Genomic DNA, 21,899 nt, shown 5'->3' on the forward strand with positions numbered 1-21,899 from the left:
CTTGTCCAAGCTGGCAGGGCCACCGTGCCGGTGCCAACCCTTGCCCCGTACTTCCCCGCAGATTCTAGGAACTTCACCCGAGCAAGAGAGGAATTTTTCTGCAACCTCCCTCCCTCGCCCTTGTACTTTTTGGCCGGGACTGCGTAATACCATTTGGCCTGTCCTGGCAGCCAAGTGCCAAGGTATATATGTACGTACCGATCAAAATGAATGGAGCTGCTGAATTAAGTGTTGGAGCAAAACCCCGCAGGACAATAAAATCCATTGATGGTGGAGTGGAGTCCAAGTCTCCATTGCTCCAAGCCAAAGCTCCCACAGCAGAGCCCTCTGCTGTGGGATGGTCACCAGCCTCCCAGCTGGATTGCTCCTGGGGAAAAGCCACTTCTCTCTGGAAACATGATGGGCAGACCTCTGCTGCCAGCTCAATGTGGGTTTATGTCTTCTTTCAGATCACCTACCACCTAGTCTGTAGCCATCTCAGAAGCTGCCCAAACCCAAACCCACTGGAGGAGGAGTCCTGGTCACCCAGTCCACATAAACTGAGACAGGGCATGGTTGAGCAGGCACTGGTTTAAGCCAGGTCCAGCACATGCCCTGGCAGCCTGGTGACTCAAAACAATGATGGTTGCATGTGCCTTTGCCTTCCAATGCTTTCCTTTTGCCATGCAAAACAAAAAGTGAAAGCAGCTTCCAGTTGCCACGCTGAGTTTGGGAGGGAGAAATCTCACCATGACTCATAAACGGAGCGAATTCGATACGGACAGCCATTGACAAGGGATAAATAGTAAAAAACCTGTAGGATGTCAAATTTACAGTTGCTCTCTGGCTCTTTTCTGACTGTAACCACACTTTAAACACTAGTTTATGATGCAAACAGCCAGCAACCTACTACTGGAAGCTTGTGGAACGAACTACCCACTTTGCAGAGATAGCAACAGCCCAGGTAGACATGGGCAAGCCAGCTCATTTGAAGGCTGAGCCAGGACAAGACGACTTGCTTGGCTCTGGGATGCAAACCACAGCTCTGAGCCATTGATGCTGCCCATCTGCATGTGAGAAAGCAAACATATAAATAAAAATTACTGTGAATGGCAGAAAACGATGCTGGAGAGCATTCCCACTGGCTTGGCTTCTCCTTAGCCCTGGAAGCAGAGCTGCACCGCAGCCAGTGCTCGGCCAGAGCCAGCCTGCACTCATGCGCCCACCTCTGCGCCGGGTGTGCAGGCTGGGCTGCAAACCCTCTCCCACCCACGCTTGTTGGAACAAGGAAGAGGCTGTACGCTCACAGCTTTTAAAAATTATTAATGAAAACGCCAATGGGTTGGTCATGGCTTTTTTTTTAAATAATAATAATAATTTGGTTTTGAATGACACAAACCCTCCTGTATTGCAAAAGCTCATCTACCACACATTTGCCAATGGTGGAGTCTGCTTTCTGCAGAGGAATGATCCATGATCTGCCAGGGTTTTGGGTAAGGATGGAGGCTGGAAAACTCACTGAGCTGCCTCTGGGATGGACCTGCTGCATGACTGCAAGAGCTTGTTTCAGCTTTCTCCTGTGGTAGCTTATTTCTGCCGTTGAAGGCAGGAGAGATTCATGCTTGATGGTTGCACCATTGCCACCGAACTGGTTCCTGGGGGGTGCTGGCAGTGACACCCCAGTTCACACGTGGAGTCCATAGTACAGCAAACGGGCCAGGCAGATTCTGCACTGCGTTCCCTGCTCACACACAGCCGCTCCCCAGCAGCTCTTGAACATGTAACACCTTTGCTCTGTTTGCTGGATCTTTAAAAAAAACCCCAAGACGAGCCCAGAAAGGTGCTGGTTACCCAACCTGAAAGGTGCCGCAACAAAAAAACCTGCAACCTCAGCCTCTTATTTTTACTTCTTTTTCTAAAAGTTGTGGAGTTTTCCTCTGTGTGTCCATGGATCTGTCATTCTGATAGCTTCAAAAGTTATTTAGATAAGCCGACCCTTTGGCCAGTTTCAAGCCCATTTGGGAAAAGAAGGAGCTGCTAAAGGATGGAGCTGTTACAGAAGATGATCAGGGAGAGGAAGAGAAGCCTATGGACATGGTGACTGAGAAAGGACTGCCCTGTGGGCACGTGTCACATAGATGCATTGGACAGAAGAGAATTAACCCAGAGAAAGCTTTTGTGAATGCCCCAGTAATGGGAAAGGCTTTCACCCATCTACTCTGCTAACAGAGTAAGGGTTTCTCCACCCTTCACCCCACCTTTGGAACAGGATTTATAGGACGGGAGCAATTTATTTCTAGCGATCTTGAGCCAGGTGCGCAGTAGTGGCACACCAGCACCGGAGCATGGTCTTGTGTCACACCCAGCACTCAGCTCTTCTGAAAAGTCCAGCCATAACCTCTTACATTTGCTGCTCACCACATTCCTGCAGCCTGTGCCAATGCCACTGCAGAGGCTGGGACTCTCCAGCAGACAAAGCACACAAAAATGGCCATAAGAGACCGACAAGGTCACATCGTGCCGTTCGCACGCATTCACCAGCCCCTATGGCTTTCTCCACTGCAGCAAACCCGGCCACTGCAAGCCAACCCTACTGATCACCCTGCAGTTACTGGCAGATCTCATTAATGCAATTCACCCTCCTGAAGATCATAATTTTAAAGAGAGAGAGAGACAGGTGGCACACCCTTCAATAGAGAGGTTTTTCGTAATGGTTAAACACTGGCCTGCAGCCAGACCGCAGCTCTGAAAGCTCAGGGGCAGGAGGAAGGGACCTGGGAGCTGAACTCCAAATTTCACAACTGGTCCCATGCACGCACAGGGACGAGCCCAAACCCCCACATTCGGGAGACTGAAGTCAGATCTTGATCTGAATTCGGTGGCTTGGGCTAGTTTCAAGAATCACAAATTACCTCTACTTATTATTAGTAGTAATAATAAAATGTTATTTTATGCAGGAGCTTTGAGGCTCATTGTGATATGCAGACAAGCGGTTAGACCAGGGGTGAAACACACAGCTGGCAGGAGTAGGTGGGATTTGCATTGTCTCCCGCAGCTCCCGGCACCGAACTCTGCCCGAACCCCGCGATGGGAACATGCCATGTGCAGGTCTCAGCACCACCCGAGCTCCACGCCAGCCCCCAGCCCCAGCCTGCCAGCGTTCACCTCAAATCCCCGCTCCCAGCTGCACAAAAGCAGATCAGTGTCCTGGACCTTCACCGTGAGCACCACCAGCCAGGTTTGTCCCCTGCAGTGGCCACAAGCCTGGGGCTGGCTCTTGGTCTTCTGCCATGGAAGAAATTTTACCATGGAGAAGCAGGATGAGGTCAGACACCAAATAAATCAGTTTGGTGCAACCCACGCTAGCTCAAGTCTGCATACAGCAACCTTGTTGGGCTTTGGGGGAAAACTTTGTGAAGACGGTCGTCTAGTCCTTCTTGTATTGCCCAGTTTGGGAGTTTGTTTAGTAAAAGAACCAAAATTGATAAATAAAGATGTTGCTTCAACCTACAAAAAAAGGAGGGAGGCCTGGAGCCTGGAGAGGACCCACTGGAGCACTTCTTTCCAACCGGACTTCAAACGGATTTCCAGGAGCTCAGCCTGAGCTGCGGAACACCTTCACCCAGAGCCAAACGGCACCAGCAAAACCCACTGCCTTCCCTAGAAAAACACCCCGACAAGCAGCATTTCTGCTGATGCCAAATGCTCCACCAGCTCCCACCAGCTCAGCAACCCCAGCCCCTCAGGGGACAGTTTTGTTTCTCTGTCTTCCCTCGCAATGCAAAGCCTCCCCCGTGACCTTCAACCAGGGCAGCGTTATCAGACCGGCCGCTTCCAGGCTGGGACCACTGGAATTGCTGGTCGTGTTCCTCAATCATGTTTGCAAACAAGCCCTCATTTCCCGCTGGCTGGGCGAGTGCCGGCACTTTGTCCCTTTGAATCCTCGTCTTCAGCCAACGGCACCGAACACTGAGCAGTCCTCACCGCAGATGCTCAACGCCATCAGATTCAAGGAGTGGGTAATTAATATTGAAAGGTGTGATTGCAGCCAAGCAGGCTGGCTAATCAGCTACTGATTTTGCTCTAACATCCTAGATCATTTAGAAATATAATCTGGAGGTGGTGGGAGGGACAGAGGAGCACTAACAGGAATTACTGTGGAAATGCCGTATCCCTTTCCACGTCTAAACACCGCACAATTACGGCAGTGACTCGGTTACTTCCTTATTCATCAGGCCAAGGCCAAGTTCCCAAGCTAAGGAACGTGGATGTATTTTTTCCTCCAGCCCTATTCTGCAGCAGGTCAAATGTAGCTCTGCAATACCGCAATCCTTCCCAGGCTGCTGCATTAGCAGCTGGATCAGGAAAAAAAACCTTTGGGGTGAGTTTGGTATCTCTGCCTCCCTTAAATCATAAAACACCAATATCCATTTCCTATAACATTGCTGTAACACAGACCCAAGCTACCCGCAGGAGCATGGCCAGACCAAGGCTGCTCAACTGATGCAGCTCTAAGCACAAGGCAAGAGGAGGAGGACACACTCACACTACAGTTTGGAGATTCATCACAGGTCATCAACCCCGTGGATCTTGCCAGGCCATTAAAGCGAAGGATTGCTGTGACTACGTCGTGTCCAGAGATTCCACAACAAAACAGTTCCTTTGAAATTCCATGCAAACCAAACCCCATGTTTCACGTATAGGGTATTTTATACCCTATAGGTATAATTCATGTATAGAGTATTTTATAAGCGCACTATCTTGTAGATGGGCTACATTAATAATTAGGGTTCTGTTTCGATGAGTTGGAGACTGCAAGGAACCACCTGGTTGATTGGGCTTCGGGGAGCTATCAGTGGCTTATTGAAACGCAGAGCCCCAGACCACCATAGCTGGGACCTCCGCAGAGCAGGTAGCTCTCCGAAATTACTCACTCCACAGCTGACACCTACCACCGCATCCCTCCACCACTCCGGTCTCCCTTATCCCTAACAACATCTTTCCACCAAACAAGCCATCCCAGGGCAAGCAAGGGCACAGTCATTTTGCAAAGCACTGTAGATCTCCTTGGCCAAGCTCTTTGTAAGCCAGAAAAACACAGGGAAAGCCGATACTGTGCTGAGAATCCTGTCCCCCCTTTTCTGCAGACCTGTGAGCCCATCAGCCTGGCTGTCCCACAGGGTGCTGGGACACAAAACACTCCCCAAGCCACAGCCACAGGCTGTTGTCTCACCTTGTGCAAAGGAGATTAGAAGCCAGGATCTTACGCTACAAACAATGAAGCTGTCCATCTCCTAGATTTGTGCAAATCATTGCTCTCCCTCCCCTTTTTAATTAATTGAAACAATCCCTCTGCAAAAATGTTCCCGGTTTTTCAACCCAGGAGGGTTTCCACACCTTCCCCCTCCCACTGTCGGAGGGGAGGATGGCCCTGGGATGCCAGCACGGTGGGAAAGGACACAGACCTGCCCTCTCCTCACATGGGAATCAGCTGCAGCGAGCCCGCATCCCTGCGACAGCTGTTTGTTTTGGATGCGAAGCCTGGTGCCTTGGGTTAGATGTTACTCAAACTGACCTTTCCTGTTTTGTGAGTCAACGGTCTCAGATCAGGCGAGTCAGGCACAAGATGTTGAAAATTAATCAGCATCTGGGGCTGGCAGGGAACGGCTTGATTGCAGAAATGGCACGTGGTGGGCGCAAACAGCCTCATTCTCTCAGCCGAGGCGAGGACCTTGAATGCTCTGCTAAAAAGCCTTCCTGGGGCCATCATGAGCCCCTGCAAAAGAAAGGGCTTATAAAGCACCGAGCGGTCACAATCCCACCACAGAGTCAGCTGAAAGCACTCAGCATCCTGCAAGGTCAAACTCCAAGTGCTGATTGCCAGGGCTCAGCCCGCACGGGAGGGATGCACCGAGTGCCCTGGCAGAGCTCCCAGTTGAGGGTGGCAGCACCAGGCAGGCAGTGAATGGGTCACAGCACGGGCTTCCTTAGCGCAATCCACCAGATTCCCCTAAAACAGTCCAATAATTTCTGGGATTTGCCTTAAGAGCCTTACCGAGGCAGAGAGGTCCCCTCTCATGTGTGGACACACTCCACAGCCACCCAGTTGTACTCCTGGCTTTTTCTTCCACGAATGCTGCCAGACCAGTAAGACTGGATTTTATTTTCTTCAGGGGATTTTTTTTTTTCTCCTATCCCAAGATATATCTCTCCAACCCCAGCAGTACAGAAAAAATGTAGGCATTATCTGTGTAGTTTCAGGTAATTTTGGAGACCTCAGATTCATCACCTTCTCAGGGACTGTTGCTCAGACTGTCTCAGAGAACCAGCATCTCGGAAATTATTCAGTCTGGACACCAAACCTGGACCGTTAGACCCCAAAAGATAAAAGTGACAGACAAGTAGCTAAATAAAAAGCCCATGAGGAGTTGTACGGGCAGCAGGAGAGAGGTGCCTGCCTTCCTACAGATAGTCCTCAGCATCTGTGGATTCTCTGAGGTCTAGTACAGGGGAAGCTCACGTTGCCATTCTTTTTCTCAGCAATGTTTTACTGTATCTTCACAAATTACTGAAAAAAACCGATCTCTTCAACATCCTCTTTGTCGAATTTGGCTGAAATTGGAGCAGGAGTTCAAAAGGAGGATGCAGGGCGCTGGTGAGGGAGGATGAGACACACACATACACGCTCACACTTTGTTTGGTTTGAGTTCAGGCACACAAAAGGGACGCTAAGAAGCCTCAGTAACAGGAGGATGAAAAAAAAGCCAACCCAACTGTTTTATAAAGAGCAAACACTCCCCACTGCCAGGCCCCGGGGCCAGTGGCATGAGGACAGTCCCGTCCCAGGACTGGCAGAGCAGTGCTGTCCTGGCCAGCACGGATCCAAAATCCTCCTTTGTTTCTCAACTTGGCTCTTTGAGTTTTCTTTGCTTATTTTTTTTCCCCTTTTTCTTTTCTTTTTTTCTTTTTTTTTTTTTTTTCCCTAAGGTAACAATACCTCCTTTCAGGCACTGCCAAAGTCCTACTCAAGCCCACTCAGATAAGAGCTGGCAGGAAAGGTAACTGCCATCAATATTTTGGTGAATGTTAACTACCTGAGGACAGACTGGGTGGGGGATCACAACAGTCGGTTGCGAGCACCTGGGCTGTGTTTAAAAACACCACATTAAAAGTCATCTCCCTCCCTGGATCCCCTTGAATTCCCAGTAAAGTCTCTCCAGCGTAAGTGGCTGTAAAAGACAGAGCTTAGCGAGTCGGGACTAAGCGGGCAGTCATGCTCCACACGAAGGTACGTTTCCATGATGCTTCTTTTGCGGCCGTTTCACTTACTCCACTAAAATATTATTCTTCAGCCAGAGTTTATTTTGGATAAGTGTGGCAAGTAGAATTTGTAGCCCTAAATTCTCAAGTGCAGGCTTCAGAATTAAATGTTAAAATAAAAAATAAAAATAAATTAAAATTGGGGATGTCTTTTTTTTTTTTTTTTTTTTTTTTTTTTTTAACTGGGGTTTCCCAAAGAGCTGCAGGCTACCGCTCCCTCGCCCAGGATACGGGATACGGGAAAGCGGCATTTTGTCTGGTAGCACCTGTTTTCATCCTTCTCTTCAAAGTTAAAAATCATTTCGTATGTTATGAGTAGGAACCCAGGATTACGATAAAGAGTGGTTTCAGACTGACAGCAAATTAAACTGCAAGCCAAGGTATATATACACCATTCGGAGACATATTTATAATAGGTTTTTTCCTAAAACCAGAAAATATAATGATATTCTGTCATGGAGTCTGAGACTTTCTGTGTTATTATTAAGACATAGCAAACATTTCTAGGTAAAAAACTGGGAGCTGGATGGTGTTATTCTCAGAATAAACTTTTCCCACTTAGCAGCAGGATGATTTTTTTTCTCATGTTCATGCAAAAAAAGTATGATTTTTGCCAAGCTAAATGGCCAGTGCATATTTCTAATCTGTCACAGATAGGAGAGGCAGGTAGACAGGCAGACGCAGAAAAACCAGTACTCCCTGCCCTCCGATTTCTGTTTTTCTATCACACTCCGCCTTGCTGTATTGCTTTGAACGCACTGAGTGTGATGCTGGTTTTTCTTTTAACCGTAAGCGCACCATGCCTGCGACAGCCGTTCCTCCTTTTTTGGTACATAAAATGAAGCAAATGAAAATAGAAGCAAAATGGAATAAATCACAGAACCATAGAATCATTTGGGTTGGAAAAGACCTTTAAGATCACCGAGTCCAGCCGTTAACCCAGCACTGCCAAGCCCACCACTAAACCGCGTCCACCAGTGCCACAGCTACACGTCTGTTAAATACCTCCAGGGATGGGGACTCCACCGCTTCCCTGGGCAGCCTCTTCCAGTGCTTGACAACCTTTGCGGTGAAGAAATTTTTCCTGAAATCCAACTAAACTTCCCCTGGTGCAACTTGGGGCTGTTTCCTCTTGTCCTGTCCCTTGTTATCTGGGAGAAGAGACCGACACACACACACACACCCCAGCCCCTGTCAGGCAGCTGCACAGCCATCAGGTCCCCTCCAAACCTCCTTTTCTCCAGACTGAACCCCCCCAGTGCCCCCAGCTGCTCTTCATCAGACTTGTAGACTGCTGCAAAATTTCATTGTTAAATAAATATTTTTTTTAAAAAAAAAAAGTTAGTTCTGTTTACAGATCAAATAGTGATTTACAGAGAAATTCAAACAGCAGCTCTGTCTCGGCTGCCCAGCACCAGAGCAAGGGTGGGTCCATATGGGGACCTGGACCTCGGTCCAGCCCCAGGGCAGGTATTTAAAATCAGCCTTTAATTTCGGTGCCTTTTAAATAAAGCTCACAGTCTTTACCCCGGTCCCTTCGGACACCCACCCCACGAAACTCCCTTAATCACCCGTACGGGCCAAAAAACGATGAAATGGGTGAAGCAACCGTGAACCTCTCAGAGGTGCTGGTCTGCCAGGAGCATGGTGCCAGCCCTGAGTCCCTGGGTGCCCAGCAATGCCATCCAGCCGCCACCATCAAAACCAGTCACCTTAAAAATGGCTTGAAAAGCTTTCCCCATGGAAAAAGGAGCCTGGGAGCTGCTCAGTGATGTGTCCCTCTCTCCCTGGGACGGAGCACCCTCAGCATCTGTGGGGAACTGGAAAATGATGTCCCACGCTCAGCAGCATCCTTGGGGCTAGGAAAACACTCAGCACTCCTTCCCAGCCACATCCTGTCCCTAACTGATGGAGACACACAGCCACATCCAATGGCGGAGAGACCAGGGCAAAAATATGACTAAATTTAAGCAGAGCAAACCCTGTCTCAGCATGCCCCGCAGTGGGTGCCCATCCCCGAAGGGACGTGCACAAAGCCAGGCACCGAGCGGTGAGGGACCGGGGTGGCCCGGAGCACACCCTCGGCTCTCCCCGCTTCCAGCAGCCCCGAGGAAGAAATGCAACACAAAACACAAACAAGTTTTTATCTAAATTCTTAGACACGTCTTAAGATTTTTGTTCTATGTAAAGTAAAATATTTATATAGCGCGCGGGCACACAGCTACGCACTTGGCATAAAAGAGGAACAGCAAGGCACAGATATACATATTTTCGGTATATGTGAGTGCATGCATACGTGAGTCTGTCTTTAGATATATACATATAACTAAAACAAATCCCTGTTTATTACTCAGTAGAGAAAACTGCAGGTTTTTTACATAAATAATCCCAGTGTAAATAAACTCCCCACCCTGAGCAAACTAAAAGTGATCCCATAGCAGATTTCTCTATTTTTCAAATAAATCATCGTTCCACCCGAACATGGACCTGGCAGCTAGAATTTCCAAATCACTCAGGAGCAGCGGTGGGATGGGAGCTGGAAACAACCCAAACAAACAATTTTACAAGTTCCAGAAGTCAAATGCCTGCACACCCACCCCCCACCACCACCATACCATACCCACCATCCCTTTTTTATATATATAATTTCTTTTTTTTTTTTTTAATTTGAAGAGCGGGAGGGTTGGGCACCGCCGCATTCATTGGCCCATAGGAAATCAGTGACCCAGGGACATCTGCAAGCCATTAGGACACAGACTTCAGGTAGCTCCCAGAAACACGTGCTGTCCACATTACACCCTCCAAGTATATTTCCACAACTTTACTTCTCCAAATAAACAGTCAGGCTCTCCCCGCATTAGCAAGGAGCTGCACAAACAGGTAGAGAGAATGGCAGTTTTATTCCCCCTTCCAATTCTGATGGATTTCTTGTAAGCTGTTGCTGGGCTGTGTAATTTGAACTATTGCTTGGAAAACATAATAGGGCCAGTTTAAAATTACAGCCATTTATTTATCTGTATGTGACTATGAAACATCATGTACGATTTGCACAGCGTGTTAGTTCGCTTCCACACTATACCCAAACTGCTACCTATAGGAGCATGTTGTAAGGAACTAATGGTTCAAAACAAAACAATATATATATATGTATATTAACTAGAATCCACCAGGGTTTATAATTGGGTGGAGAATTTTTTTTTTTTTTTTTTTAATTTATAAGCAGCTTTTATACCTTCTAAAGCAATCCTACTTCTCTTTAAACTCACTGAGAGCTTTCACGTTGCCATGCACGTCCCTGCACAGGCACAGGGACATGTGCGGTGCTGGCAATGCCGACAGCGGGGCACTCATGCACTTATAAGAAAAAACGGGAAAAAATGGGTAGAAGATGCTGCTGACCACATGTTGCCAGCATTTGCTTTAGGGCATTTTTCCTTTTCTGGAGAGCTCGGTATTGTTATGAATGAAAACTACGTCTTTTGTCCTCATTACCGGAGCTTTACTTTTGGCTTTGATCAGTTTACCTTGAGTGATTCGAACCAGATTGATTTATCTTAGCATCTGATGGAGAACTGCTTCCAGCTCTGGCTGATAACCGCTCCGCAGGGACGGCCGGGGGATGCCGGGGCTGGCAAACAAGGCAAATCCGCAGCCAGCAGCAGACCAACAGACATCACCGATCAGGCCAAAAGTATTCACACGCATTAAAGGTGCACCTCGAAAAAATTAAAATAAATTAATAATAATAATTCTCCTCTTTTTCTCCCAGGAGAAACACCCGGCACTTTGGGGAGGGTATTTCCATTCCACTTTAACTAAGCCTGATAAATTTTCCATTTACTCAAGTTTGCAGAGCTTCAAGCCAAACACTGCAAGCCAATAAATAAATAAATAAATAACCCAAAAACGTATCGCTTTAATCTCCAGAAAAGAGCATTTGTGAAGTACAAGGTTATGCGCGGTGGTTTCCAGCTGTGGGAGAAGGAGCAGCAGAGAACGGCGAGGTTATGTCTATTTGCTATGGTGGAGCCTGCGCCGGAGCCAGGGAGTGTTCCAACTCCTCCGGCGCTGCTCAGCTCAGAGATCCGGACTCCAAAATGTGAGCGAGGATAAATCCGTCGCTGGATTTTCCTTTGGGGGAGCAGCTCAGCAAACTGGGGAGCTGCCCATCAGCACCGGTATTTCTTAGTAGCAAAGTTAAAATCCCCATCTTTCTCCCTCCTTTTCTCAGCTTCTCATATTTTCAGCATTTTCAAAGTTTTTTTCCAGGGGGGGGAAATCTTTTCTCTGATCCAAAAGACGACAATGCCTTTACTGCCGTCCCTCAGGCTCAGCCTAACCCTGAGCACCTCAGCAGGATCTGGCGCCCAGGCGCTTCATGTTCCCAGGATTATTTTTTAAGTGGTAAATCTTAATGCTATTTAAAGTGATGCTATTTCACCAGCCACAATGAGTGTGCAGTTATTTAATAGCTAAAACAGACAGACATGGTCAAATTAACACTGCCACCCAGCTCAGCCCTTGTAAATAATCAGAATCATTTTACAGCAGCGCTGAGGTTCTTCCGAAACTTCTGAATTTCCTTCGTTTTATTCTATAGAGTGAGTCCATCGAGACAGTATTTTTAGGCATGAATTAAAACACTGTAAAAGCAAATATCTTCCAGGCACTTGCCTCGGAGTCTTCAGACTCCCTGTTACCTTACACGCTGAAAAAAGGGGGGGGGGGGGGGGGGGGGGGGGGGGGGGTGTGTGTAGAAATTCCCATCCTTCAGCTTCCTCACCCATTCCCAGGTCAGCACGTGCCAAGCTTGAATCAACACACCCTATTGTCTCCAGCTCAAGCTTTTGAGGACGGTATATTATCATGACAAGCTGGAGAAACAGATAGTTGTGGGGTTTTTTTTTAAGTAGAATAATGATGTAAGTATACAGTATCAAGGAATTCTTAGCTAAACTTACAAAATGCATAACAATTCTGCCCCCAGTACATCACCAACCCCCTACCACTCTTCCTCTCTTTTTTTTTTTTTTTTTAAACTGTACAATGACCTTCTGATAAGGACATGTCAGAACGTGCCTGAGAAATGCTCGGGCTTTTGAAAAATAAATAGATATGACCACAGGACCACAGCTTTGCGCAAGGCGGAGGCTGCAAACCCTGCACAGGAGGCCGGGGCAGGCGTGTCCAACAGCCCCGACGCGAGGTCACCTCTGGACCAGCTCGACTCCTCCGTGGCATCAAGGGTCCCCTTGGAAGGGGCTCGACACCAGCCTCATGTCCTGGGGACCATGGCTGATCCCATGGCCCTTGGGCAGGTCACACTAGAAACCCAGGTGCAAGCTCCATTCCTGCATCCGTAACGCTTTTGAGATGGGAAAGAAATACGTGTCGCTCAACGCAGGAACACCTGGATCGGAAATATGGGAGATACCTGCCCTGGAGACCTGACCACGACTTGAAAAAGGTGATGGAAGAAAACTAAAACATGAATATCTTGTGTTGCACGTAAAAACATTGAGCCGCAGCCAAGGGGGTGCCTCCCCCCCCCCCCCCCAGCTCACAACCCTCGTTCCTTAGAGAGGAAAAACCCAGAGCACGCAAAGGCTGTTTGGCTGCTGGAATTATTTGGTGCTTGGTGGGATGCAGCCTAATTCTCATTTTTAATAAAATGTCATTGTTGAGGAAGGAGTGATTTTTATAGGAGGGAGCGATAATTACACTGCAATTAGCTGCGCTGCACCACCCCCAGGACCTGCCTGCCGAAAGCCGCCATCCAAAACCACCAGAGCAGACGGTCCCAGAAAAATCCAAAGGCACTATCGTATGTGGTGTTCGTGTTTTATGCCATCAAAACAGTTTTGATATCAAAATTAAGCAATCTGGTGCAGGAATGCCTTTTTTTTTTTTTTTTTTTTTTTTGAGAATTCCACTACAAGCCAAACCTTGCAGTTTTGCCCCTGTTTCACACCATGGCAAATGTGAGCAGGGAAAGCGTTTCTCCGGAGGGGGAAGCAGCCCCAGCTTCTCCTTGGGTTTCTCACTGACTGGGGGAGATGGACTGGAGCACAGAGGTGCTGCTGGCCCTGTGTGACGTCAGAGGGGACGGGGTGACATCACAGCCTCCCTAGCAAAGCCAACACCCATCCCTTGGGGGGTGGGGGGGTGTAAGACCCCCTGCAGCGGGGAGGAGAGGCACACAACTTTAGGAAGGAGCAAACTTAATCCAGCTCAAAGGGGTAGCTGAATACACACACACACATCCCCCCAGACACCAGTAAAATATAACTGATTTCAGCACCGCAGATCTGATGCGCATCAATATTGTACTTTAAATGTTTAAGAGAAAAACCTCCCCAAACACCCCAGGTGGGTGCTATTCCCTTCGCTACCAAGACTCCTGTCTCCTTCCCTCTCTGCTCAGAGCCCGGGACAGATTGTTTCTTAAAAACCGGTGATTTGGTTTAGCACAAGGCAGAAAACCCCATCAAACAAGGGCTACAATCCACGCGCTTCTTGCTGAAAATCTCTGCCACGGTCCGAGCTTGCCACTTATGATAAAACAATGTTAATTCTTTAAAAAGAAAAGAAAACTTCCATCCTGACGTAAAAGCAGCAACAGCTCATCGCTTGAAAGGAAACTTCTAGCCTTGCAAAACAACTGCGATTAATCAACTTGTCCATATTGCCTAAATAGCCCATAGAACAGGAATTAGAAATAATAATTCAGAAATCATAAAATTACATGTGATAACATAACTGGAAAGCTCATTTCCATTTCTCTTTTGTTTATTGTTCATACTTGTCAAACCACTTTCTTTTCTTAAAACAGATTCTTTTCTAATGAAAAGGCAGAGTCCCTTTCAGCAGATGGACTTTCAGAATGAAAAACGTTCTAATTATTACACTTTTCATTAAATCAATTATCCTCCCAAATTGTTTTTCTGTTTATCTCTGCCAATCAGCAGTAAAGCCATGGAAAAATCTGTTGTCACCATATTTTTCTCCTCCAGGTACATTTGTTCAGATTTTTGCTACAGCAGCTCCAGCTGAGATAAGAACAATCTACTGCCCGAGTTTTCTTTGATGTTCCTATAACAAATAGATATATTAAAAGAGATTTGTTGAGCTAAATTCCACTCACGCACTAGCCTAGAGCTAAAATTGCCAAGGGAAAATATTTCAAAATTATGTCCTTTAGCATTTGCTATAGCTTTACCTTTTTCACTGCAAATAACGACAGACAATTCAGCACATCTTCTCTTGGGCTACTGCATATTTAGCAAAGTGAAAGGCATGTAACGCTGTGAAAACCGTCTTCAGTGTCGCAGGCATGAGAAACCCCAAATGCTCCTGAAGAAAAACCACCCTCTGCTCTCAGTCCCCCTGTTCTTTCAGACAAAGGCTCTGGAAGCAGGACAGACACTTACCTTTAAACTCACCCAAAGAAAACTACTTTCCAAAAGTTTGCAAGGAAAAAAAAAAATCTCAGGGAAAGATAGCAAGGACAAGCAGGGTCTACCAGGGTGATTGCTTTCAAACGCATTTATTCAGAGCTCCTTCCCCCACTGCCTTTTGCATTATTAAAAAAAAAAAAAAAAAAAAACCAACAAACTTTTTTTTTACGTGCCATTTCCAATACCTTTAAAACCCACTTATTAAGGTCACGGTGACAATCGTGATAAGGGATCCACACCAGGGACCGGCTACAGAGCCGGCCGCTGCCCCAGGCTCGTCCACCAGGACAAAGCCTGCAAATTAAAGCAGCAAATTAAAGCGGCTTCGATAAAGCACCAACTTTAACGCTCGAGTTGAAATGAAAAATTATGCCCTGCGTGTTCGGTGCCGGGGGAGGCGGTGGAGGTCTCTGCCCCCAGACCCGGGCTGGCGGAGCCCCGTCGGGGGAGGGACGCGGGTCGGGGGCGCCCAGGTCCCCTCCTCACCAGAGACCCCCGCTCCTGGAAACCTTGAGAGATGCCATCTGCTCTGCCGGCCACCCCGGCACCCGCTCCCCTCTGCCAGCACCCCGAAGCTGCGTTCTGACGGGCACGGGGAAGCGATTGGCAGCTAAGAAGGAACATTCTGCCCGCTTCGCTGGGAACAGAAATATTTGCGTTTTTCTAGAGATAACCTGGAGACCCCCCCGCGCTGTTTTGTTTCGATGACAAGAGTTGGTCACCCCGGGAAAACTTTTTTTTTTTTTTTGGGGGGGGGGCGGGGGCAGCCTCCTTCCCCTTGCGGAGCTCCCGCACGGGCTCCGCCGGCAGAGCCCGCTCCCTCGCCCCGCAGCAGGGCAGGCCGGCCGGCCGGGGAGCAACGGGGCGGCCCGGCCGGGCTGGAACAACGTTATGGAAGCAATATCGGCGGGGGGGGGGTACACGGGGCGGGGGCGACGCGGGGGGATGCGCGTCAGCTCCCCCCGACACAACCCCCGTGCGTTTAGGGGTGTTCTCGGTTCCACGCCCCCCGTGTCCCCCCCCCGACTCTGCGCTGAGCGGGGGCGGGGGGCGCAGCGGGCGCGGACGCCACCCCCCTACCCGCCCCCGCCGCGCCGTTCCTGGGCTTTTGGCGCCCCCTCTGGACAGCAGCGCGCACCGCCCGCGGGTCCCGCCGCGCCGCGCTCCGCTGCGCTCCGCGGAGTCCCCGGCCGGCACCGCGCTCCTCCGCCGCCGCTCCGCGCCGGCGGGAAAACCCACGGAAAGGCGGCGGAGAGCGTGCGCGTGTGTCGTCCCCCGTGCTGGCCGCACAACCGCTGAAAAACCAGAAAACACCGCGGCGGGCGCAACGCAGCCCAGGGGCGCGGAGGTCCCCCGCCTGCGACCCCGCACCCGCGCAAAGGGCCGCGCCGCGCCGCCTCCCGCCCTCTCGCCGCCGCCCCCTGCGCGGCGCTGAGCGGCACTGCGCGCCCGCCGGCCCCGCCCCGCGGCGCGGCGCAGCCAATGGCGTGCGCGCCAGCCCCCGGGGGCCGGCCGCCCATTGGCGGAGCGCGCCCGAGCCGAAATCGCCGCGCAGAGTATTTATTCCCGCGCCGCGGCGCGGGCCGCAGAGCCGCGCTGGAGACCGGCGGGGCGCGCCCGCCCCCACGCTGCCACCGACGGCCGCCCCGGCCCCGCGCTGCCCACCGACGACCACCCGGCCCCGCGCTGCCCAACCAGCCCCGGCCTCCCGCCACCCCGGGGTTTTGGGTTTTTTATTAATTTTTTTGTACTTTTTTTTTTTTTTTTCCCCTGACTTTTCTCTCCTGCAACTTTCAAAAGTTTCTCCTCCTACCCTTGTTGGGTTTTGGGTCTTTTTTTTTTCTTTTTTTTTTTTTTTTTTAACTTAGACGAGTAGGGGAAAACAATAATAATAAAAAACTTTTGCAAACTTTTTCCAGCTTTCTCCCTCCTCTCCCTAGCTGGGCTTCACACTGGTGGAGACTCCGGTTGCTCCTAGTTTTGCATTTTTAACCATTCCCTGCCCCTTAGCCACCTGATTTTTTTTTATTATTATTTTTTCATCCCCTGTTCCCCCCTCTGCCACTGTCTCGCATGAATCTCCTAGACCCTTTCATGAAAATGACAGAAGAACAGGACAAATGTATCTCCGATGCCCCCAGCCCCACCATGTCGGATGACTCGGCCGGGTCCCCCTGCCCCTCTGGATCCGGCTCGGACACGGAGAACACCAGACCCCAAGAAAATACCTTCCCCAAGGGTGACCCAGACCTGAAGAAGGAGAGTGACGAGGACAAGTTCCCGGTGTGCATCCGAGAGGCAGTGAGCCAAGTGCTCAAGGGCTACGACTGGACCCTGGTCCCCATGCCGGTCCGGGTGAACGGATCCAGCAAAAACAAGCCCCACGTGAAGAGACCCATGAACGCCTTCATGGTGTGGGCACAGGCGGCCCGCAGGAAGCTGGCGGACCAGTACCCGCATCTGCACAATGCCGAGCTCAGCAAGACCCTGGGCAAGCTCTGGAGGTGAGTGCGGAGGCTGAGACAGGGCAGTGGCGGGGGAACGGGGGATGCTGGGGGGCCAGGCTGCAGCCTGCAAAGTCCACTCCAGCAGCCAGAGGAGGTGGAGGAGGAAGGAGAGGATGGCTGCAAGGCTGGAAAACTCCCTGAAAACTTTTGCATGTGCTGGCAAACTTGTTTGGCATAGAAGAAGCCAGAATAGTAGGGAAAAAGTTGGGAAAGTGGTTCCCTGTGGCTGCCTTCTGATCTTGCAAGTGGTTTCTTTCCCTTGAGCAATGCTCCGGGTGGAAACTGGTCCCGTTGGGCAGGAGGGGGCTGGGCAGGGGGCTGGCAGGACCCCCCGCTGCCACCCAGCCAGCCTCCACAGCTGGGCGAGCAGGGCCTGCCTTGGCGATTGTTTGTTTGTGCGTGCTCTTGTCCAGGGGAAATGATGGTTTTTCTGGATTGCATCAGCTTGGCCCGGGAGGAGAGGCGATGCGGGGCGAGGGGAGGGGGTGGGAGAAGCCGGGCGCAGGGCAAGCGCCGGGGATGCTGTGCCAAGCCCTGGGTGGGTGGGTGGGTGGCTGCGATGAGTGGTGCATGGCTGGGTGCCCTCCAACTTCCAAAATAAGCAGGGAGGGGAGAAAAACAGAAGGAAAGTGAGTCACCTGGCCGCCTCTTACTCTGTGACTGCAGAAGGGAGGAGGAGGGGGGGGGGCTGGAAATCCTAAATTTGCGGCCGCTCTTTCGGCAGGAGTAGAAAGCAGTGAGCAAAGCTGCCCTGGCAGGCAGCGACGGGGCCCTCGCCGAAAGCACCCCGGGGACCGGACGGGTGCCCTTGCAGGGACGGACAGAGTGGGGAGGGCAAGGGCCAGACCCTGCCGTGCCTCTTGCACCTCTCGTTTGGCCACCAATGCAATCTAGGGGGGCAGGGGGAGAGGAAGAGGGGGGCAACAACTGGCATGTGCCCCAGATTGGGGGTTCAACATTTGGGGGGGGTTGCATTGCTGTTCGGGGGGGATCCAGGGGAAAGGTTTGGGCTACTGTTAATGCCATAGTGGGGGGGGGAGCTGCTAATGCCCCCCCCAAGCTGCAGCTGACCTCTCACCCCATCCATGTCCCCCCCAGGCTGTTGAACGAGAGTGAGAAACGTCCCTTCGTGGAGGAGGCCGAGCGGCTGCGGGTGCAGCACAAGAAGGACCATCCCGACTACAAGTATCAGCCGCGGCGGAGAAAGTCGGTGAAGAATGGGCAGTCGGAGCAGGAGGAAGGCTCCGAGCAAACCCACATCTCCCCCAACGCCATCTTCAAGGCGCTGCAGGCGGACTCCCCGCAGTCGTCCTCCAGCATCAGCGAGGTGCACTCCCCCGGGGAGCACTCGGGTAGGTGTTCAGGGGGTGCTGTGGGGCAGGGGGGTAAGTCGCGGCTACCTAAGGAAGGTCGCATCCCAAACCAGGGGAGATTGGGATGAGGTAAGAGGCGGTGGGGAAGGCGAGAGACCCAGAAACATGGTGAGAAGGGGATGGCTGCACCGCGGGAGGGGCAGAGCTGCCCACAAGCCTTGCCTGCAGCACGGGCACACCAATGCTCACCCCTGTGTGCCAGCCCCTACAGCCACCTCCACCCCCTCTGTCCATGAGAAATGCAAACCCGTATTTAACAGGAAAAAAAAAATGGACCAGAAGACAGCCCCACTTTTGCAGCTGAGGTCTGAAGGTTGGATTATTTAACCCCACGCGATACATCGGTGCTGATGGGGCTCGTATCTGTGCTCCTCGCACCTGAGGATGTTTGTGTTACCCTACACAACCGCTTTCCAAAGCAAATGCGCTGTTATCCAGCCGGGTTAACTAACCACAGACCGTGGGTTAACTATTAATGGCCTTACCGTGTCCGGCAGCACCCCCCACCTCAGGGAGCTGTGGGCACAGGGGTGCCCAGCCACAACACCCCCTTCACGCCCGTGCCCTTTCCTTCCTCCCGCAGGGCAATCGCAGGGCCCCCCCACGCCCCCCACCACCCCCAAGACGGACGCGCAGCCGGGCAAGCAGGACCTGAAGCGGGAGGGTCGCCCTCTGCAAGAAGGTGGCCGGCAGCCACCCCACATCGACTTCCGAGATGTGGACATCGGCGAACTCAGCAGCGACGTCATCTCCAACATCGAGACCTTTGACGTCAATGAGTTTGATCAATACCTACCCCCCAACGGCCACCCGGGGGTCCCGGCCACCCACGGGCAGCCTGGCCAGGTCACCTACACGGGCAGCTACGGCATCAGCAGCACGTCGGGCTCGCCCGCTGGGGCTGGCCACGTCTGGATGTCGAAGCAGCAGCCACAGCCACCGCAGCCCCCGCCGCAGCCCCAGCCGCAGGCACAGCATGGGCTGCCGGCGCTGAGCGGCGAGCAGGGCCAGGCGCAGCAGAGGACGCACATCAAGACGGAGCAGCTCAGCCCCAGCCACTACAGCGAGCAGCAGCAGCACTCCCCGCAGCAGATCAACTACAGCTCCTTCAACCTCCAGCACTACAGCTCCTCCTACCCCACCATCACCCGCTCCCAGTACGACTACACCGACCACCAGAACTCCAGCTCCTACTACAGCCACGCCGCTGGCCAGAGCAGCAGCCTCTACTCCACCTTCACCTACATGAACCCCACGCAGCGCCCCATGTACACCCCCATTGCAGACACTTCTGGGGTCCCCTCCATTCCCCAGACCCACAGCCCACAGCACTGGGAACAGCCCGTCTACACACAGCTCACCAGACCCTAAAGCCATTAAACAAAAATAAATAAAAAAAAAAAAAAGAAGAAAAAAAGTAATTAAAAAAAAAACAAAAACAAAAGAAGCAAGAAGAACGGAAAACTTCTGCAGACTTTTTCCTTCTTTGAAATTAAAATAATAATTAAAAAAATACGCTAAACTTCAAGCTAGCGGGGAGGAGAGAGCGCCTGGAGCCTTCTGCACTACAGCTACAGCATCCTCCAGGAAGCGGCCAGACCGCTCTGAGAACCGGCAGAACTCGGTACAGACTTGCCAAGGACTGGACTTTAACTTTGCTTCCCGGGCGCGGTGTGGAGATGAGATTTCTAACCAACCAGCTCAGCTGTCTTATTCTCTGGACTTTTGTAATGATTTTTTTTTAGCAGTAATTAAAAAAAAAAAAAAAAAGAAAAAAATGGGGAGGGGGGGCGGGGAGAAAAGAGAAAACTCAGAGTCCTCTGTGAGGAATATTCTCTATTTTAAATATTTTTTAGTATGTACTGTGTATGATTCGTTACCAATTTGAGGGGATTTATACATATTTTTTAGAGAATTTTTTTAAATGCTCTTATTTTTCCATCAGCTAAAAAATGACACTTAGTGGAGCAGTCCTAGGTTTTCTTGCAGAGGTATTTTTGTATAGATAAGTGTCTTTTTCTCTAAAAATAAAAAAAGCGAAACGGCGTGCTTTTAACTGGGAACAAAGCTCTGTGAAGTGGCCGGCGTCAGGCTTGGCGATGGTCAGCTCTGCAAGCTGAGATTGTGCGGGGATGAGCGTGGGAGAGGCTTTATTTTTCTAACTCATAGCAAAACCAGCCAGGAGGAGATTTTAACTTTATTTTTTAAAACCTTGAGCCTTAAGAAAGAAAAAGGTGGTGGTTGTTGTTGTTTTTTTTACAAAAAAAAAAAAATAAACCCACACACAAACCAACCCCCCCACACAGCAGAAAGTGCTGTCCCGAAGCCTTAAAGCAGCCCTGCGATAATCACTTGTCCCCAGCTCTGCCCGTCCCTGGGCTGGGGGGGGCTGAGCTCGACCCCCTCCGGGCAGCCCCCCCCCCCCCATCTGCCCCAGGCCTGATGCAAAACCCATCCAGGGGCTCCTCTCTGCTTGCGGAACATCACAGATACTTTAAATTATTTATTTTGTGAGAAGAGCAGTTTTAAATCACAATTTTCTTTTTCATTTTGTTTTTGGTGTTTTTTTTTTTAACCTCCCTTCTATTTTAAGTCCTTTCAAAAGCAATTGCATTTGTCGGAGCATTATTTGGAAGGTAACCGTGCCTGTTAAATTATGGTCTAAACTGTAACCAGTCCTTTATTTATCTCTTTAATTCTTTTTTATTATTATTATTATTCTTTTTGGAATCTGTGTCCTGGGTTTGTACAAACTTGTGCTCTTCCTTTTTTTTCTTTTGTCTTAAGGATAAACTGGAAAAAAAAATAATTTGTACAAACTAAAGATTGCAAATGTAGCGTATCACTGAATCATTTGCCTTGTTTTCTGCCTCAGCTCTCTGGGACACATGAGCTCGTGCAAGGACGAGACCCATCGCCCCGGCTGTGCCGCGGGGGCGGCCCCGTTTTAGCCTTCCACCCCCAAACTGGCATGAGGTGGGGACACTGACATTGGTGAAGCTGTGGCTGAACAGTTAAGGATTGCTTTTTAAAAAAGACAGCGAACTTTTTTTATTTAAAAAAATGATATATTTGTTAACATTTTTTTTTTTAGGGATTCAGTAGAAGAAAGAAAAATCTTAAAGCACTCTTATAATATGGCATCCTTCTATTTCTGTATAAAAGCGGATCTTTTTAAAGTATTTCTGTAACTTAAAAGACCTGTCATTTAAATCATATTTTGTCTTTAGGTAAGTTTTTGTTTTGTTTGTTTTGTTTGCAAG

The 21,899-nt window shown here is 50.2% G+C and overlaps 1 protein-coding gene and 1 long non-coding RNA gene across 2 annotated transcripts in view; one reads left to right on the forward strand and one right to left on the reverse strand.

Moving 5' to 3' along the window:
- Window positions 1-15,428, reverse strand: part of LOC121082533 — a 36,183-nt gene extending 20,755 nt beyond the window's left edge. Inside the window, exons 1-2 of the long non-coding RNA XR_005826055.1 lie at window positions 14,730-15,428; window positions 10,824-11,015 (exon numbers count right to left, since the gene is read on the reverse strand). This is a non-coding gene — a long non-coding RNA (uncharacterized LOC121082533). The remainder of the gene's footprint in view (window positions 1-10,823; window positions 11,016-14,729) is intronic.
- A 960-nt stretch (window positions 15,429-16,388) lies between these two features.
- On the forward strand, window positions 16,389-21,486 carry SOX9 (SRY-box transcription factor 9). Its single transcript, XM_040582075.1, has 3 exons — window positions 16,389-17,260; window positions 18,362-18,615; window positions 19,220-21,486. Exons 1-3 carry the CDS (start codon window positions 16,830-16,832, stop codon window positions 20,005-20,007), a joined length of 1,473 nt encoding a protein of 490 aa, XP_040438009.1. The 5' UTR covers window positions 16,389-16,829; the 3' UTR covers window positions 20,008-21,486.
- The last annotated feature ends 413 nt before the right edge of the window (window positions 21,487-21,899 follow it).

The sequence above is a fragment of the Falco naumanni genome, chromosome 1 (assembly GCF_017639655.2).
Source record: "Falco naumanni isolate bFalNau1 chromosome 1, bFalNau1.pat, whole genome shotgun sequence".
Lineage (NCBI taxonomy): Eukaryota > Metazoa > Chordata > Aves > Falconiformes > Falconidae > Falco > Falco naumanni.

Coding starts and splice junctions, on each gene's coding strand:
- SOX9 (XM_040582075.1), top strand. CDS start 16,830: ATGAATCTCCTAGACCCTTTCATGAAAATGACAGAAGAACAGGACAAA. Junction 17,261..18,361: donor ACCCTGGGCAAGCTCTGGAG/GTGAGTGCGGAG, acceptor TGTCCCCCCCAG/GCTGTTGAACGAGAGTGAGA. Junction 18,616..19,219: donor CTCCCCCGGGGAGCACTCGG/GTAGGTGTTCAG, acceptor TTCCTCCCGCAG/GGCAATCGCAGGGCCCCCCC.